General features: G+C 35.2%; 1 protein-coding gene across 2 annotated transcripts; it reads right to left on the bottom strand.

Moving 5' to 3' along the window:
• Positions 1 to 502: 502 nt before the first annotated feature.
• On the bottom strand, positions 503 to 21223 carry MORF4L1 (mortality factor 4 like 1). Of its 2 annotated transcripts, XM_032469102.1 has the most exons (13): positions 21029 to 21215; positions 16604 to 16650; positions 15273 to 15340; positions 12411 to 12527; positions 11054 to 11140; positions 10475 to 10555; positions 7148 to 7173; positions 6580 to 6668; positions 5298 to 5399; positions 4088 to 4176; positions 3431 to 3603; positions 3072 to 3156; positions 509 to 1248 (listed from the first exon to the last, which is right to left on the bottom strand). In XM_032469102.1, exons 1-13 carry the CDS (start codon positions 21066 to 21068, stop codon positions 1164 to 1166), a joined length of 1089 nt encoding a protein of 362 aa, XP_032324993.1. In that variant the 5' UTR covers positions 21069 to 21215; the 3' UTR covers positions 509 to 1163. The 2 variants fall into 2 exon arrangements, with proteins under 2 accessions (XP_032324994.1, XP_032324993.1); XM_032469103.1 differs by lacking the exon at positions 12411 to 12527 and having other exon boundaries at positions 503 to 1248; positions 21029 to 21223.
• Positions 21224 to 21370: the final 147 nt, after the last annotated feature.

Genomic DNA, 21370 nt, shown 5'->3' with positions numbered 1-21370 from the left:
TGAAGCCACATCAAAAATTACTAGTAAGTGAAAAAATACTCAAAAATACTTTATAGACTTAATGTCCAAGAAGATTACTATTTTCTTTAGTATCATCAGACAAACCTACCAATATGCTATTCTCAAGGCATGTTTAAATTGGAAGGAGGGGCTTAATGAATTAAAATCTCAAATTTTATGCATTGTAATGCTGGTAAATAGCTCAAAATAAAAAATTACTGGCAGAAAGATAGCTGTCACACAGGTAAAAATTCCCTAAATGCTCAAAAATAACAATAGTCTAGGAAAAGTAGAGTGTTAACCTCTAACTTTTTCAGCCAGAACTCAAGAGCAAATTACCAAAGCTGCTGTGGATTTAAAAGTAGACAATGAAGCCAAGCTTCTCATTCCATAAAGGTCAAACAAGAAAACAAACACTCACCTGAAAAATCACTGTCTAAATAAAAGAAAGAATACACAATATACAAAGATTGTGTAATGTATCCACACAAGCACGCTACTCTTTGAAATTTAAAGAAAAAATTTATTGAAGATCTGAAAAACAATTTCTAAAAGACTGACTTTTCCAGAAAACTGTAGCTACACAATGCATTGCGTCTATCATGTTAAAACGTGCATTAGACACAAATACAAAAACCATGAAACAAGCCACCATTCTTCAACAATCTGAGCAAAGATAAAATGCCTAAGGAACAACATGGATGACTTGCAAAGGATGGGCTCTTTACTTTAAGCACCATAAAAAAAAGAGGGGAGCACAAATGGATGAGTGTGTTCAGTTATATACACTGAATTGAACCTTTGGCACTAGGAATCAGAGCATTCTGTCATATAGCATTAACACATATTATAAAAGTGCGTAGTGTCAAAGGAATAGAACCACCAGCATTCAAAAGCAGCTTTGTCAACTAAGCAATAAAACACTCTACAGTATGTCTCTCTGTTGTCCATCACTGAATACACTGGTAGCAACTTTGAAATGAAAAAAAAAGAAGAAAAAAGGAGCTGTAACCCCTTTTATTTTCTCTGTTTAAAATCAAACAGAAAAAACAAACATCAATTCTGTTATACACTAACATTTCCAAAGTACATCATTTGTACAAGAGAATGACTGAAACAAAAATGTGTTTACAGAGATCCAAACATAAGTGAGTGTAAGAGCCTCACACAGCTTTCCGATGGTACTCAGGAGGGGCCACTTCATAATCGCTGGCACTAAACAAAGTTGCAGAGTTCTTTGCCAGGTATCTAAAAATGAAACGTTATTCATTACAAGTATGGAAAAAGAATCATATTTTGAACCTAATCTCTTCTCAATTATACACAGAAGCCACACAAAGCACTTTAAAATATACTAAAACAATTGCAACCTCACAGTAAAACCATGTAATTACAACTCAGACAAATAGGGTTATTATATACCAGACAACAATGCATAAAGGAATGAAGTCCAGGGTTACTCCCTTTATTTCAAATAAGCAAAGAACAGGAGCCACCAGCATACCAAGCTAAGCACTTACTTAGACCACCTTTAAGAAACAGGTATTGTCATCCTAAAAGAATAACATCTAATTGTTTTCTTTACCTCTATGAAATCCATCATATTACATAGATTCAGAAATTGACGGGGGGGTGTAGAGCACATGCTTACCATGTACGAGGTCCTGGGTTTGGGTTCAATCCCCATTACCTCCACTAACTAAACCCAGTTACCTCCCCTCACAAAAAAAAATTTTTTTAAGAAAAAAAAAAAACAAATTAATGAGTAAATTTCAAATTTAAACAAAATTAACACTATAAAAATCAGAGACCAGTAGCAGAAATGTCAAGTAGCAGACTTCTCTTTCATAAAGAAATTGGGGTAAAGAGAGGATATTTATTCATCACTGGCAGAGCACAGACTATAAAAGGCTGTTTACATTCCCACGCACATGTTGGTTTTTTAATTATAAAATACATGATGCCGCTTAAGAAAATTCAACTACAGAACTACATAATATAGAAACAGAAAACTTAAACCTTCCCTCCCAACATCATGCCCAAGAAATAACCCACTAAGTATGATCCATACTTTTCCAAAGATTGAAAATGTTTCTCTACAAATGAGAGGAATCATACCAAACTCTATTGGAATTTAATTTTTTTAAATTCACACAACATGGACACCTTTCCTGATCAGTAATTTGGGCCTACCTCAGCCATTAATAGTTAAAAATTCTTCACCATTACTTTTTTTTTAATGAAAAATACATGCTTGGAAATCTTTGTGCATTTAAGCATTTCCACAGGATAAGTTCCCAGAACTGTAACTGTCAAAGGGTAAAAGTACATTTAAAACTTTTATATACACTGCCAAAAAGCCCTCCAAAAAGCTGTAGAAACCAGGACTGCCTTTTCCTCCGTTTCTTCAATCTTTTAATCTAAGCCAATGTGATGATATTTTAATTTTAATATTAAACATACTTTAATGGCTTTTGTACTGACCTTTCTGTAAATTTCCAATGACCTCCTTTTCATTCATCTTTTTCTTACTGAATGAGAACTTTTTTGTATAAAGATACTTTAGCATATATGTAACATGTATTCCCTTCATCTTTTAAGCACATATTTTTAATCACAGTTTAAACTTGTATGAATTTCCTGTATTGAGCTTAACTTTTAAAGACCTTTCTTACTACAAAAATCATAAAAATATTACTTTACATTTTTCCTTCATTACCTTAACAGTTTTAATTTTGGATTTAAAATTTTGATTCATCTAGTTTTGGTGAATGACAGTAAGTCTGGATCTAATTTTGTTTTCTTCCAAAGACTAGCTAGACCGCTGTTCCCATCACCATCTACTAAGCACTCCATCATTTCCTCCTCTTGTTGATATGCAATCCTGTCATTTGTGTTATTCCCACATACCTGTACTTGTATTGTTTGCTTAACATTATGTATCTACCCCTGTACCAATACCACATAATTTTAGTTGTATTATAGTATTTATACTGTCAATCCATCACAGAGCTAATTTTCAGTACACTGAACTAATCCATGTTTAATTTCAAGCACATTTTTAGACTTACTTTAGGAAATCATGAAGATAATTCAGTAATAAAGCAAGGCTCTTCTCATCCAGAGGCGTATAGGCCAACATTGCTCCAATTCGTACTATTTAAACAAAAGAATTTAGTCAAAGTTACATCCAAGGTAGCGCTATAGCCATATATTTCCATTGTGTGAGCAATTGCAACCATTACTGATTCCTCTGAAGTACACCATTTTAGAAATTGACTTTAAACAGGTTTTAATGTATTAAATAAAATTTTGAATTTGAACTGAATGTTTTTAAACATTACTTTGTTAGCCCCCTTCATATAAATTAGGAAAGACAAAAGGCCCAAAGGAAAAAAAGTAAAATTTTGTTTTCTAAATGGCATATTACCAAATAATCTCAGTAGATGTGGTGCTCCATACACCTGGGACATGGGCGCGTCAGGATGATCGGCAAGGATTTCAGCATACTGTGGTCTCTCAAATTTGTAGAGTAGTTGAGTGCCCAACATTACATTGAAGTATTCCTTTATCCCTGCCACGACTTCATTAACAGCATACTCCCTGATAAATAAAAATATTTACCTTCAAAGCAGGCCATTGAAAAGAACTGAGAGATAAGGATTAGGTCAACCAACATAAGGGTAAGGGATTAAGTTAAAGGCTAAACTAATTGACAATGAACCTCTACTGAACAGGTTTTTTTTTAAAAGAAGAGATTTAGTAAGAGCACAAGGAATCAATTCTAAAAATAAACCAGTGGTAAGCAAACTACAGCCCTCAGGCTAAGGATGATTTTTACACTTTCAACTAGTTGTACTCTAAATGGTTATATATGTACTTACATAAAATAGATTCAATTTTACCTAGAACATTTATTTGGCTCTTTAAGAAAAAGTTTGCCAGCCAAACCCCCTGTGTTAAAGCAATGAAATTCTACTTTGCTAGTTTCTGATGGTACTACTTTAAGAGTACGTATTTCAGATAATTTCTTTGGCAATAATGTTTGAAATGTATGGGTATACTTCAAAGATATGTATATTCTTACTTATTATCTGTGTTTCCTCGAGATTTCTTATAATTTGCATAATCCTCTAGAATGGAATCCACATTCTTCTTGGCAGGAAGATAAAAGAGCTAAGAAAACAAAAAAATACTTGAATACTAATACTGTTTTTCAATAAAAAGGTATACTGGAACTTTTAATGCAATAAAATATCACCTAATAGTATTACAAAACAGCAAAGGAAACTGTTCACTTAAAACATAGTTAACATGGCTGAGGAACTAAGAATTTAATTTTATTTAATTTCAAAAGCCAAATGTGGCTAGTAGCTGCCATACCAGACAGCTCTAAACACTGGTAACCTGTTGAACACACTATACTATCGCTACATATGGAATGGTCCTGCACATATACCTCCGTGATATTATTAAATCATCATTTACTGTATTGTATGATGGGCCAGACCCTGTCTGAAGCACCCGAATGCTCTTTTCATCCTCACATCAATACTATGAGGTAGGGACCCATTATTCCACTACATGTAAAAACTAAAACACAAAAAGGCCCAAGTAACTTGCTCAAACTCAGTAAGTGGTAGAACCAAGTTAAACCTAGCAGTTTAGCTCCAAAGCCAAACCAAGAAGCAAACGCATTGTACAGTGTATCAAGATGTCTATTAAGTTTCATAATCCTCATGCAGTCCCTATTTCCCCCCTCAATCCTGCCTGTACCATTTAAGAAATCGGTTCCTTTGTTCTCCAGAGTGCCTCATTCTGGACTTTTATGACTTTATTTTTATGATGTTTCACACATACCTCATAATATTCCTATTTCCTGTAGACTGGTAATTAGACAAAGGACCTTGATTAGACTCAGGTTCTTCTGAAGGTCACAAATACCCTGCAGGACAGTATTGTGTGCTTCCTATTACACTCCACTAGCAGTAACATATGTGATGATGTCCCATTGTTAAGGCAAGAAATACATGCTTCTTTTCATCAATTTTCAGAATGACTTCCTGCCCTAGCAACTGCCAATTCTTTTTTAAATCATTAAAAATCCACGGACTTTTATATATGTACTTTTTTATTTCATTCCCTTCAAAGTCCTTTCTGGCAATCAAATTATTCAGTCCCTCAATTAAAATGCTCATACTGTCAATATTCAAATCTACACAACCTGTTCTTTAAAATTTTTTTTTTAAACGAGCAACAACATATACAGATTACAATCTGTATAGCTTTCAAGTTACCTGTTTTTGTCGGGTAATTAAGTCCCAATCATCAACAAGCCATGGTTTTAGTTCTTCAGGAATCTTTACTTTAACCTCAACTCTGTTCATGAATGTTTCCTCCTAAATAGAAAAAGGGCATTAAACATCTGTCTTTTCTTGCTGAGTAACAGCTCTAAAAGAGTTTTCTAAAGGCTTTTCTGGACCTTTAGAGGCATTGGGTATAAATTATTTACTCACACAGGCTGCTGGAATTGTCATTTCAAAAATGGTAAAGCATCATATAGCTAGCTCTGGGGAGAAAAGAATCCTGGTAAGTCTATTCAGTGCCTCTTCATGTGAAGGCAAATACGCTTTAGCAAATCTTTTCTTCTGTAAATGACCACTCCGACTTGATGCTTTTTAACTTGTATTTTTCAAATTCATTGATTTTGAATAGTCGTATCATCAACAACTAGCCAAAACACAATTCTAATACATAAAACTAAATGTACTGTCTTCTTTTTTTTAATATTTTTTGAAGGGCAATTTATTTGTTTAGTTTGGGGGGGGAGGGAGAGGTAATTAGGTTTATTTATTTCTTTATTTTTAGAGAGGGTACTGGGGATTGAACCTAGGGCTTTGTGTTTGCTAAGCATGCGCTCTTGTCACTTGAGCTATACCCCCCCCCCATACTGTCTTCTAATTTGTCTTCAATAGCTGCCTAAAAATGCCTGGTTTTCAGAACATACCACTGTTTCTAAGTATATCATTGCTTTATTATAACCTCAGCTTCAGAAATGTAAACTATGTCAGTTAAAACTTTAAAAACCCTATTTTTAAATTCATAACTTTGGAAATTATAAACATAATTAGAAATAAGACATTTTATTCACTTATGTATGATTTCTAAACTATTATATACACACATATATATGTGAAACTGATAGGCTTTCCTGGTATTTTTTTGTTTATTAAATCATCTTGGGACACACTAAACCATTTAATGTGACCTAATTAAGTCTATTCAGTCTAATACCAAAGAAATACTGGGTCTTATACAAGAACACAGAGCTTTACAGCAAACATCTGATGAGTTGCGGGGTAAAATTTAGCAGGAACGTATCTAGAGCTACAAGTGAAATAAAAAACAATGTATACAAGTGTATCCTTTATTCAAAAGGGAAATTTTTCAATTCAGTAGTTGACTACGTTACCAATGGATGCTTCTGAAGGCTCAAAGTTCTGACTATTTTATTGTGTTGTGTAACATGACAGACTAAAATTTCTAACATACTATACATTAACTTAGGGAAAAACTCACGTTTTCAACAGTAGGATCTACTCGGGCCCTTTTCTTGCGAGGAGGCTGAGGTGTCTCACTGGTACTGCCACCATCTCCATTTCCAGGTGCTATAAAAATTTGGGGGTGAGGGGAGATTTTTAGCTTAACAAATGAGAAACTCTAAATAGTTTCATGACATACTTTTGATTTTTCTCACTACATAGGTGTTACTTAAATCTATATTAAAGATAGCATTCCTACTAAAAACATAACTTTTATGAACAGCCCTACCAAACATTTAGTACATGGTAAAATTTACTATTACCATTTTACATTTATTTTTACAATATATCTTCTCAGGGCCAGTCATTAAGACTAAACAATATGAAAATAATAAATGCTTACAGGTTTCTCTGTGGTAGAAAAAGGATCATTTAGTTCTCTACTACTACGTATCTAATTCTGTAAGTGCTGTGAATCATATTTGAGACCATCAACATAAGTTTACTCTAAAACTTCGTAACTTTTAAAACTTAACAGTGAAGGCAAAATGCAAATGTTATAAAGGTAGAATAATCGATTTTAACAAAAAAGTTAATATTCTTACTTTTCTGTTTGTTCTTTTTTGTTTTCCTGAAAGGAGGGAAGAAAAAGAAAAATAATTATTTTTAGTAAAACTGCCTCTTTAAATTCCCTTTTACCAGGGTTAAATTCATAGAGAAATACTGCCTTGTTTGATAAGACCACGCAGTGATCTTTTTCCCTGCTCAGACACAAGGATTTTTACTAATAGTTGGGTAAATTCACATTTCCCTCCACATGGGGAAAAATAAACCAAAAACACATCAGGAAACTTCCTTCCAGGATTATATTACTCATTTGTAAGTTTATAGCATGTAAGTTGTAAAAATATACTTTATAAGAGAAGTGTTACAAACACACAAAAAGCTCCAAAGGTTAAAATATTTTTCCCAACTACTTTAATACTAGCGTAATTTGATTTTGGATTTGTATGTTTTCAGGCCAACCTCTAACTCCAGTCTCACTGATCCAAATTCTGTTTCGCTTATTTCTTCTCTAAACTATATTCTCCCCTTTACAACAACAAATACTCTCTTCTCCCATTTGTAGAACAGAGCTAATGTCTTGGTTATTATCTGCAACAGCAATTTAACTCATATCTATTTACATACATACTGCAAAGCAGTAAATTACCAATTTTGACTTTATAAATTCTTTCTAGACTGTAAGGAAAACAAGTTTACAAAGCCCATGATTATGGATTATGCCAGTGGGACCGTAACAGAACAACTGATTATTTTTACTTTTCTACATCTTAAATACTTATAAATGCTGTTAATTACCTGTATTTACTTAATTTAGAGCTTGGAGTTTATTTGACATCTCTAATTAACTTACGTTGGCTATGAACACAAATATCTGGCCATCTCAAAGTACAGATTTTCCCCTCCTTCTCTAAGGTTAACTTCTGTAACACAAATATTTGCTGGACACTATTTCTGGGTCAGATTAAATCATTAACTTTTACTTATACATGTCAAGAACACATGGGGACCAAGAGAAGTCAAGAGATCTTATATTCATTTCTTACCCACTCAGTCTATACCATAAAGTAAAAAAAAAAAAAAAAAAATACTGACAACTGATCTCAACTCTAAAGATCTATAAACTATACTTCAATGAACCCCAGTGGTAAAGATTTGCTTCAAACTTCTTGCTTTGTATTAAATTAACATGCAACCTAGTTTCTCAAAGTATGCAACAGATTTCGTACAATAGACTGATGCTTTGTTTGTCTTCCTATTTCTAAGCTTTATGACTGTTATAATCAAAATATAAGCTGTCTGATGCAACTTACTTAAAAGAATAACTGAAGTCCTAAGTCATTCTTGAGAAGTCATTTCACTAAATAATGAACCACCAAAGTAAACCTTTGAAGCCAAAGTGCTTACAAAATTCACATGTATTTGCTAGTTTAGAAAGCAGAAACCCCCATCCTTAAGGACCTAGATGTCAACAAAGTAAAAGGTATATCTGGTTCTTATGATACACTCTAGCCCGATGCATTTATATTTATGTATATTCAGAGAAAGCTAAAGAACAATTACCAAACACTAAAGATGATGTAGGGCATAAAACTAAAAATTAAACATTCAAAATCGTTTTGAAATCAAAAGTTAAAAAAAAAAAAAAGATTTAATTACCGTTTTTTAATCTCTGAGTCTACCAGAGCAAAGCAGTACTTAAAATTGTATGATGCCTTCCTAAGCACTCAGATTATGACCTTTTCAAAATGCTATTTTCCCATTAAAAGGATGGCTCCTGGAGAAACATTAAGTTCCACTGTCTCAGGGCAGAAAATGTACAAGGTAATCCTAGAACATTCTGTCCTATCTACTGAGAGACAAGAAGATCCAAGACTCAAGATATCTTAAAAGACTCATGAGCCAATTAATCTGAAGTGGTCCCCCTTGTCCAAGGACAGAAAACTTGAGTTTTAAAGCTTTACCTCATATACTTACTCAGCCATTGTTTCTGTAGTCAAAACTATGCAACTCTACGAATTCAAATGTTTTTGAACTCAGATACAAATAATTTTTAGGCCTACTACTTTCTATATTCATTATCTATACGAACTTTTAGCAAATACAGCTTTATTGACAAAAATCCATTTTTCCATACAATGAAAAAGTTGCTGGCTTTAAGATTCAGCTACTCTAGGGGGGTTATAGCTCAGTGGCAGAGTGTGTGCTTAGCATGCACGAGATCCTGGGTTTAATCTCCAGCACCCCCATTAAAAAATAAGTAACTCTAATTACCCACCCCCCAAAAAGATTCAATTACTCTTAAATCCTTTCAAATTCTACTATATAATAGTTTTCCAAAGAACTAAGTCACGGGAGTGTGTTACTACTTATTAACAAAAGCTATGAGCCAACCTCAAATAGTAATCCTTGCCAAATCAATTATCTTCTCACCAAAAAGGTGAAACTTCAAACATTTCAAAATGCATAATTATCTTCATAACTATCACCTAAGTTTTCGGTAGTAAAATCAAACTAGTTAAGTCTAAAAGCAATAGAACTTGGTTTCAAGGAAAAACATACTTCTCTTAGATAAACCCTATTTTAGAGCATGTTATTTTTGATCCTCTGACAAGCACATAACCACTCATTAAAACTATGTCCTTAAAATATTCAAGTTGAAAGAAAAAATGATATTTTAATAAAAGTTATGATTCTTTATGCTTTCTTTTATCAAGTTACCATTCTACACTGGTTTTCAGATACATAAACTTATTACACCAATGTATGTATATGACTTCCACACACAGGCTTATTATTATTACCAAGGTGTTCTAAATCTTAAGAGTTAACAAGGAATGGTTTTCTTTTTCTTAGGGGGTGATCTGAAATCTTAAATGTCTCACATATTTTTACTATGGATTTCAAGAGGGGAATTAAAATTAACATATACGTTAAGCATTATTGAAAGAGCAATTTGTAAAAACCGCAAAAATCTCAAAACTTATGCCCCAATTAATTCAATACTATGCTTGTAAAAGAAAACACATTACGTGCACATTTACACATACAACTTAAAAATAAAATAAGGGTTGTGAATATACTGCCACTGAATTATACACTTAAAAATAAGTGGTAAATTTCATGTTATGTATGTTTTGCCACAGTAAGGGGGGAGGGTAAGAAAACCTGCTAAGGAAAATTACAGAATCAATATGTAATTGATATGTATTTTCAACAACCCAACACTAACGGGATTCTCACTGGCCAGTTTCGAATTACAATATTCCAGTTTCCATTTTCAATAAAGCCTAATACAAGATAGTGGATATTAAGTTTGAATTTCACAAATAGTATGCAAAATTAAAACAAAGATATGAATTTCTTACACTTCAACATTTTTCTGTTGCAGACCAGATGTCTTCTTTCCAGGGGCAGCCCCTCTCATCTTCCCCTCTGCATACTGCTCCCTTCAAAAATAATGTTAATAAAATCACCATAAAATAAGTTATTTATGTGGAAAAATAAATTAATAGCTTGATTTCCTTTTGAAGTTTATATTCAAATTGAAGTCCCAAACCTATTTATATTCTGGTACAAAGTTTTAACAAGTTGGACAAAGATAATGTATCTAAAGAAAAATCAATTAAAGAAAAGAAGATGTACCTTAAAAAGAGCCCAGGAGATAAGAACATAACAATGAACTTGCAACTACTGAAATTCTAACAACATCTTGCTTTGTTTTCTACCCATCTCTAAGGACAGGCTCAAAAAATGATACGTATGCTACTTCCTTTCCCCAAGAAGGACTTCTCTTATCACCCAAAGTCAAAAGCCAAAACACAGTAGCTGACAGGTACCAAAAATCATTTTATAGGGCAGAAAGCCCATGATTTCCACTGTGGATTCCATTTCCAAAAATTCCAAACATTTCTCCTCATATTCAATATGTTGCAAAACAAACTTACTGATTGGCTTTTTGAAGTTCTCGTTGTTTCTGCAGATTGGTGTCCACATATTTGAGTACTCTGCTTTCTGGAACCCATTCATCCCAACTGAAAAGGAGAAAAGTTAAAATATCATTCAAACATATTGTATTACTATTAAGACTCTGTCCTCCAATTATTTTTTTAGAGATCCAAGAGGCAAGACTTTTGACTGCTCTGAACTAATTTGATAAACTGGCATTACAAATCCATTCTCAACTAAAATGAAAATATAGTGAAAATATGTTCCATAAAAAGGTAATAAACATATTCTCAAAAGCAGCATTCTAAATCTTAACTGCCAGAGTCCAAAAAGCAGATTATTAAATCATTAATTTTTTATTTTATTATTTTTAATTGAAGTATAGCCAGTTTACAATGTTAATTTCTGGTGTACAGCTTAGTGTTCCAGTCATCCATATACATACATGTACTCATTTTCATACTCTTTTTCATTATAAGTTACTACAAGATACTGAATATAAGTTACTACAAGATACTGTGCTATCTGTATAAACTTGTTTTCATATTGTTTTGTAAAATGGCAAGAGTATGGCATTTAACATAAAATATCCCAAGCAAGTATCCTTATAGAATAAAGCCACCTAAAAGATTTTTAATTTCCAAAAAATGAGGCACAGGAGTCCATAAGCTTACTTCTTAAAGACCTAACACTAATTAGCTGGTTAACTGTGTTACAAAGTTATAGAACTCTCCGTGACTTAGTTTCATTATCTGTAAAATGGCAGTAATAATACCTATGTCATAGGATTGTTATGAAAATTAAATAATACATGTAAAACACTTGAGTTTGACACACAAAAAATGAACACTCAAAGTGTGTCAGAAATATATTAGGAGGTCCACAATACTCAAATACCATCTAGATCAACTCAACTGAGGCTGTAAATTAAAGTGCTGTAATGGTCGTTAGACTGTATCACCTTAAACCTTTACTCATTCAAATGAATACACCAACTTTCAAGGCATCACCAAAGAAATAGCTTTCTAAACATCAAAAGGTAGAACCAAACACTCTTAAAATACCTGCTTTCTAACACTTAGAAAAGCTCCTTCAAAACAAGATTTCTGGATGTTTTTTTCCAAAGGGGAAGACAAAGGTAGGGTCTTTCTCAGGGAATGCTTAATTTTTCATGCAAAGTGATTCTTTTCTCCTGCTGATGGAGCTCCTTTAGTGACACAATTAAATGTATCCTCGAAGTTTTTTATTTAATAATTTTCCACCTCTGACCTCTTACATAAGATAGCCAAAAGAATAAATAATAGAAAACTTCCTTCAACATGATTTCCTAGAGAAAACTTTAAAACATGCATTTACCTAGAGGTCAGGAGGGGGTGGTGTACTGAGGGAGCTCCTTCAGGAACAGGAAAAAGGGCTACAATATCCTCACGTGTCTTCAAAGTTTTTTCAGAGCGCCTGGGCCTCACAGCACTTCTGATACAGACAGCATAGTACAAAGTAATCTCAGTAACTAGGTGTAGAATTTGGCTTAAGCTTTATTTAGATTTATTTACAAATGGAATATTTAAATGTCTGTGTCAACAAATTCCAATAAGGTTTTTGAAAATTTAGAAGTATCTTATTATCTACTGCCCTTTTGAAAAAAAAAAAAATATATAGTATTTACTGAAGTTGAAGAAAATTCCGGTTTGGAGATGGGCTTTTGTATGAAGTATAAAAGTATAGTATCCTATGAACCATTTTCAAAATGAGGATCTTATTTTTATTTACATATCTATTTACATCTGTTCCAATTCTCTATTAAAGGGAGCCAGCAAATCTTCACTTACCACAAAGTTCCATTTCAGAACCTTGTAAATTCTTTCCCCTTGGTATAAAATTAATTTAAATAAGGACTTTGATCTAAACACCATGTCAATTCTAGAGTTTCTTTTTCATATCAGGAGCTTAAAACTCATGCTGAACCACAGGAACATCTTTTGCTCTAAGAAACATCACTATTAGGACAGTAACTGAAGGCTAAACATTCAGAAATTTTTATATATAGGTCAAACATAAAAGAATTTAATAATTATCTAAAGAAAGCTTGTCATTAACTCCCACAGTCACAAGTGATCCATGGCACTATTTATACAACACTAAATAAAAATGTAACACACTTGCTGGGTATTTGAATAACTCCTCCACCTTTCAGAATGGGTTTATTTAAAGGCTTCTCTAAATAGTAAAGATGATTTTTTTTCAAAATTACATGTATTTATCTATATACCATATCAAGTACAAAAAAACACATCCTTGTTAATACATCTACAAAGGTATTATTAAAGATCTCCAATATGTAGTACAATTTTTTCTTTCTTTTCCCAAGGAGTAATATATACAATAAGGCAAGAAAACCAAAGCAAAAAAAACTTATGCACCCTATCATTTATTTGTTACTAGATAATACAACAAAGGAAAAAACATTTATTTTCAAGCAGTACTATCAGAAAATACAAACATTTTATATAAATGTATTTCCACAAGTTCTTATAGGCTACAAATGCCACTTAAAACCATGAAACAGTTAATAACAAAAGCTGTGTTCACAGCTAAGATGAAATCCTAAAAATTATTTATAAGTGTACATGGGGTGGGGGACAGACTTATCCCATAAATTTGCTATTTGCTTAAATTTCCTGTATAGATTTAAACTTTCTTATACATGATATGCATAAAATAAGATACCCATTTCCTATAGAGAATCGAGATTCTCATTATATCTTAATATATACTCTTTATCTGATATTAATCGAATATCAATATGTATAACATAAACCTAATAATGAAAGTCTTTAACATTGTTTTTAATAAGGAAGAAAAAACTGTAACACACACTGCAATCTAGAAGATAAACTTTCCTGGATACCAGAATCAATTCAGCATTAATCCTAAAATCCCACTTAAAATCATGGACAAGTTTGCTTTTATAAGACCAAAAATTGAAAAGCCCATGGGGTCATTTTGAGTTACTGTATTACCTACCAATCATTACTAGAAATATTTTAAATATTATTAACGGGGGGGGGGGGGGGGGTCGCAAGGTGCCACAAAGGGTTTTTACAAACTTTAGCCCTCTACCTTTCCACAATTATACTAACGAAAGGAAAGATAATGTCTGATTTCTTCTTAGCTAAAACAATTTCATGAAAAAAATTTCTAACTAATAAAACTGGATTGGTCACCTGGCTGGGGGACTGTACAAAAGACAACCAAGGTAACAAGGTCAGTAAACATAAAGGAAAAAACCTCCTTCCAAAGCAAGAGTACTCAACAAATCAGATGGCACTGTTCACATGAAGAGGCAGGTACCAGAGAATGGCTCAGGTAAACACAAAGCTTTAAAAGCTGCTAGAAAACCACTCTTAAAGAACTACACTTTCTGGCAGTGCTATCTTTGAAGGACAAAACACCATTAACAAAAGTAATTAAGAATCTGTCAAAATAAAAATTATTAGGCTATTAAATTACAGGAACCAAAAATTAGTAAGGTGTCAGATGTGGTACTTATGGGCCCCAAGGAAAAAGACCCATCACTGATCTCCACTGGCTGGATATTCTAGAATGTGTTCAATCTATAACCATCGTCCATTCCCAGCAACATCAAATACATCACTACTTTAAAAAAAAAAAAAAAGTTTAACTCTTTGGGGTTAAAAATTAGGTTCTGTAATTAAATTTCTGTACCTGCGTTAAACCATATGGTAAAAAGTGAACCACATGAATCCACTTTGTAAGCATATAATTACGTTTCCAAAGTTCAAACATGAGTTGGTCTATACTTCCAAATCAGGCAATCTTTTATCTTTTTCCTTTTTCTAGGTAGAAAAGCCCAACCAGCTTTGGGTATGACTACTTGAAACAATGTAGGTAGCTACTAAGTTTGTGTTAAGGCAAAATACTCAAGCTGTCCTAAAACGTACCAAAACCAGAAAACAGCCGGTCTGACTAATGATTAGACATTATACCAGAACATAAGAAATACTCCAAAAACATAAAATCAAATGGCTGTACACTCTAATTTCTATTATATTTTCATCATACTACAAATGGTTCCCCCTTCCTTCAATATATATTACATTAAAACTGTACAAGAATTAAGAAGCATATGCTTCTGTCAGTCTATGACACAAAGCTACCCTATTAATTACAAAAACTGCTTTTAAATCTAATACTCACTTTTTATTCCAACCACTGTAATGTATAAAGTATTTCACTTGTTTATCCTTTATGGCAACCTTTACACACTGAAATGAAGAAGAAAAAAACTTTAGAAATACTGAAGGAAAAAAAAAGACTAGCTGGGTAATTCAGAAGTAGCCAAGCTTTTAAAGACATGCTCTACATTTAAGAACCATAAGCATAAAAGGCCACCTGAAATCTTCAATCAATGAGCTAGATAAGCTATCCAACAACAGCTAATGAAAGCTGTATTTGTGCTTCCTCAGAGTCCAACTAGTTAAAGCTTTATTTCAAAAACAAATTCAGCTGAAGAAAAATACTTATACCATATTATTTTAAAATTTCATTGGTTTATGTAAGGCAGTAGCTGTTTTGCTACAGATTATCACCAACTAGCAAAGTGACAGATTAAAAAACATTTTGTGTTCTTCTTAAATCCAACCAAATTATACTGAATATACCATTAAGACATATGTATGTAATAGTTCCTGAGCATCTCCATGAATCCAAATTGTTATTTTAGAACTTTAAAAACATATACCTACTACGCATTTAAACAAGTAAAAAGTAGAGAAAATGGTTTAGTCACACTGACACTTTACAACTGTTAAGACTATTTTCACAGACACATATAAACTATTCACCAAGAACATATGTAGAAACTGCTTTTAACTATTAATACTGTTCAGTATACCATGTTCATTTTTTAAGAAACTACCTTTTAAAAAAGACACATCTTAAATATTTGTGCTAAAAGTTACTAAAAACATTTTCGACTTTAGAATGCATTATTCTACTTATCTTTGGCTAAAAGTAAAATCAGTGTTTATAACCTGAGCACAACACTGATACAGAGGAAAAGGCCCCAGAATTCAAACTCTGGCAAACAATGCAACAAATAAAAGTTAAATGTACTCATTTTAAATGTTAGCTTTTATCTTCAGCGTAATATAGTTGGCTCAGTGCTTACTTAGCATGTTTTATTTGTAAGTAAAATGACTTTGACAGTATTTTCTCACAAGTCATTAACTACACAATGCTATTTTGCTCCCATAAACAGAATTCTATCTTTCCCCCTCAGATGCTCTTTCCAACTACTGGACTTAGCAGGTCAGTTAAGATGAATGGCAAGATACCAATGCTTTATGTGACCCACTAAGCAAGCAGTAAGACACCCAAAAACAGAAGAGGAGGAAGTATGAATCTATGAAAACCTATGAATAAGGTAGCCCTCTTACTAAAGAAAACAACCACTGAAATTTGGTATCAAAAAGTCAGATCTAACCAGTAGTTTTGGCTAACTTTTCAAAAGAAAATGGGTTTCATACCTTTGCTTCATATAGAAGAGGCCCATGAAAGCACAGCACTCGCTCACCTGTAAAAATTAAAAAATTTAAAGTACTGGGTTAACTGTGATCTCTCTTCATATATAAGAATATTCACATCTGAGAAAGCCATCACACTTGTACTATTTGTACTTTTGTAATTTCTCAAAAAATTAGGTTAAGTGGGTAAGGATCAATCAACACTTCAGCTCAAACTTCAACAAAAACACCTAGGTAACTGACATAAACAATGAAAACCAACTTATTAGGATGTCAATCTATTTACATCATCACCACCTGCTAAGCAAATAAAATCTACGGCTAGCTATTGGCAGGGTTGTTTTGTTTTGCGGTGTATATTTGGGATTTTAAAGAAAATTTAAGTTTAGGACCTTATGCTCTGTTATCTCTCTATTCTTCCAGCCCTTTTACTGATTAAACTAATTAAAATATTCTAAATACATGAAAACTTCAAAGTGCATCAGAGATGCCTGGATTTTTTTTAAGGTCCCACTATGTTTATGTCTTCTGTGTTCAATGACGTTCTGAGTGTTAAACTGCTTCAACGAACAAAACATGGAACTTACACTCTGTGTTGAACCTACCATTAAGACTTACAAGACTAAATAAAATGCTTGCTCATTAGACAAATCAGGCAGGCAATTTCAGGCAGTACCTCAAAGTATCACTTGATTGTAGAAGAAATAGATTTCTCAAATGTTATTTTAGGTCCTTTTAGGTTTCAACAGATTCAGAGGTAACAAAAGTGCCAACACAGTCAGCTCCTTTAGTTCTAAAATTAAATTAAAATAAGCCTACTAGCTCAATTCTGAAGAAACTATACAGAGCAGTATGGGCGACACTGATATGTAACAAAATGGTTTTGCACAATTTACTGGATTTCATATAACTATCTTCATAAGCAGTATGACAAATGATTGATGAGCTATCTGGGAAGGTCACAGGGAGGGGCCCAAGCTGAGAGAAACAACTGGTATAAAAGCATAGAAGAAACATGATATAAATTCTTGTGCAGTGGTCCCTTCTGAGGAACCACTGCCAAAGGATGCTTGGCCTATGCAAAACTTAAAAGTGGAGACTAGAAACAGAGACGGAAGACTTCTTCCAAAAGCCAGGAATAAGAGCAGAAATACTTGTGAACCAAAAGCAGTCAGACAGCTCAGCCAAAGTATGAACAACTTAAACTGACCTCCAGTATGGTGGGAGCATTAACCAGAACAGGAAATTGAGGAAGGCTTTTTCAGATCAATTTTGGAATGTTACAGTGGCTCTAGGACATCCAAACTGGAGCCATCTAGTAAGCAGTTGAGTACCAGTCTGGGTAAGAATAAGACCAGGGGGATATAAAGCATAGGGCTAATAAATAGCACCAAAAACCAGCGGGGATTGGGGGGAGGTATAGCTCAGTGGTAGAGGGCAAACTTAGCATCCACGAGGTCCTGGGTTCAATCTCCAATACCTTCATTAAAAAAAACAAAAACAACAACAAAAAAACCTAATTACTCCCCCAAAAAACAAAATAAAAAAAGCAAAAACAAAAAAGCACCAAAAATCAGACCTGTGTCTCCTAATTTAACTCTCCAGGTTCTGTTTAAAAGCACCCTGAAAATGGCCTTATTCACCCCGTCCTTTTGGCTGCTGCCACCAAAGACAACTGCACTGAGGCTAAGGCCCTTTGACCTCCATTCTAGTTACCTGGCCCTATTATCTTGTTGAAAAAACATACAGCTAAATTGAGAAGTGGAAAGACTGTTAATTGGGGAATGGGAAAACTATTGTTCCAGGTTTTTTTTTTTTTAACCTTTCTCCACTCTTAATCCTTTCTAGTATCAAACTACAAAAATAATTTTGCCCAAGGCTCTTAAATTTAAGGGTGATGAGATTTGATTTCCCCATCCTCCCACTGGTTTGCTTACCTGGAACATTACTAAAAGCCCAGCATCAGCCAGTCTCCTGACAAGCCAAAAGGGTCCACTCCTAGACAATGAGCTAGATGCCCAACAGTTTTCTTTACCATATGCTTTAACAAATTTCAAGTGGAAAAAGCAAGTCCAGTGCAAAACAGTCACTGTGCTGAAAAGTTGCTTATAACATACACTGTACCATTATTAAATAAGAAAAACTTTCATGTTTAAAGGAATCTTGAAAAAATACTATTTCTGATAATTCCTATTTCTACCATACAAAAGCTCAGTTCTTCTGCAGTTTTATGTAATTGTTAGCTCCGACAAAATATTCCTTTTTCCTTACCTATTCTGTGAAAGTGTTTCTAAATAATTACAATTTCTTAAAGATGGTTATTCAACTCAACTTTGACACTAGAGTAGAAAACATGCCTAGAAAGTGATGGTAATGGTAGATTGTTTGGTAGCTGCCAAAACCTTACAGATAACCTTGGTTCCTCCTCTTCTCTCATTCACCACTACAGCGGCACATGTATTCTTCTTTATTATCCCTTCTCACTCTACCGCCCCCCTAATTTAGAATTAAAGCACTTCCTCCAGAAAGCCATTCTTAACTGTCCCAAACCTGGATGATTTTTCTTCAACATTCTACAGTGGGGATTAATTTTTGAGCCATGTACCCTTGACAGTCTGGTTAAGCCTAAGGGCCTTTTCCTAGAATGGTTCTATAAAAACAGAAAACATACAGTACTACAGAAAAAAAAAAAAACCACTATATTAAAAGATTATCAAAACATGTAAAATATCATATTCTATGGTATTATGAGCTCCTTAATGATGTAAACACTTAGTAAACTACTGATCCAATTAACTGCCACAATTTTGAAGTAATAAGAGCATACATTATCTCTGAATGTATTTCCCACAATGGTAATGCTGGGATGTGAAAACATAAAGCTAATAATACCACAAGGTTTTTTTGTTTTGTTCTGCTTTTCTGCGGTGGAGGAGACCTACTCAAAGCCCAGCATCAGCCAGTCTCCTGAAATACTAAATTTCGGTTGGATAATAGAAAAATAACTTGCCCGTCCAAGTTCAAGAATCTTCTGAATTATACCCACTGACCCCACATTAACAATCTCTGAAACACAGGGTTTTTAAAACAAGGAATCCACAGAAAGTAGTCATACAGCTTCTCCGGGTGGGAGAAAGCAGGTATTAAGGGTCAGTTATATCAGAAACACCCTTGGAAACCTCTTAAATATTCCACATACTTGGGGTTTGTGTATGTGAGTCTAAAAGTAATCAAACTTAAAAATCCCTAGAACATTTTTTGCAGACCCTCGACATTATGCTAACTAACATACATCCATATTAATGAAAGGGAATTTTAAAGTGTTCTTGCTTGCCTAACAGAATTTTTCTTCCACTTTAATTTAAGCCTCCACTTTAAATTAATAGATATTTTAATTGTGGAAATTAAAGAGCTGTCTTCCACTGAAGTCAGGTTCTACCATCAGTCAAAACGTCGATCAAACACAATAAAAACTCAACTTTCAAATCAGTTAATCCAACGTTATTGCAATTAGCCAAACAACTACTGTATTTAAAAGATGGCATCAAGGAAATGAGACTAATAAATGGAAAACTTAATTCTGCAGCTAGGTAGTTTATTTTTTTACGAGCAACCGCACAGCAAGAGTGCACTCACATTCCCAGAAGATCGCAGCACTCTGCTTTCTGTAAAGCAAAGGGATGCCTTCAGGCAACACAAAGCCAACCAAGACGCTGGTGTTTTTTTCTCCTGACCCCACCCACTTTTCCCGGGAAAGCGCCGGGGAACCGGTTTACGTACAGTAGGGGTGGAAGAAGGGGGCGCTGCATCTGCCCTAAAGCGGCGTCTGCGGCTGGGGACCGAGGCGCCGGCGGCCATGATGGGGAGGCCATCTTGCGGCGACCATTTTACAACGCAGTTCTCCCGCCCCGAGGCGCGAAGCCCACCGCAGCCGCAGCCCGGCGGCTCCACAGAGCGCGACCACCTCGGGGCTCGAAGCCGCCCCCGAGTCCCAGGCGTTGACCGCCCACGCGGCCAGGGGCCTCCACACCCGCTCCAGAAACCGCCGCCGCCGCTCCCTCCCCTCCCCCACGCCACATCACTTCCCCTAACGGCCGCCATGGCGCACCCGTCGCCTCCCTACAATAGGCTGCTTTCTCGGCGCCCTTTTCCTCAGAACAATAACAAACACTGCACGAAGGCTGTGCCACGCGGTAAGGGCTTCCTCTCCCACTCTAACGCCTGCGTAACCCTTTCACTTCACAAGTATTTTCTCCTCGTGACGCACCGAAACAACCCGCCGCAATGCGCTTTCCCCGCACAAAGCCCTGCCCGCCGCCTTCTCGGGGAGCAGCCCTTGCCACCCACGGCGCCCAAACCTCAACCACCCCGAGCCCCCCTCTCTCTCCTGCGCCGTTAGATACCTTCTCCCCACGGGCTCAGACTTACCCTCCTGGAATTTAGGCTTCGGGTCCTGCTTCGGCGCCATTTATAAGTGATTCGCCGCCGCCTCCTCCTTCTCCCACCACCCCCGACTACCGCCCCCTACTCTCTACCCCACCCAACTCCGCGTCAGACACGCCGTCAGGCACCGCCAGCTCTACATCCTGGGCCCGATTTGCCAGCGCCCGCAGACCTCACAGCACCGCGACCCGCGCAGCCGCCGACCCAGCCAACGGCTGCCCGCCGCGCACGCGCCTCTGCGCCCGCGCCGCCGCGGGGCACGCCGGGATTGGTAGTTCCAGGGCGGTTGAGGCCGGCGGGGGTGGGGGAGGGGCGGCGACCTCTTCC

The sequence above is a fragment of the Camelus ferus genome, chromosome 27 (assembly GCF_009834535.1).
Source record: "Camelus ferus isolate YT-003-E chromosome 27, BCGSAC_Cfer_1.0, whole genome shotgun sequence".
Classification (NCBI taxonomy): Eukaryota; Metazoa; Chordata; class Mammalia; order Artiodactyla; family Camelidae; genus Camelus; species Camelus ferus.
The sequence above is the reverse complement of the archived record's forward strand: the minus strand, read 5'-3'. Positions and strand labels throughout refer to the sequence as shown.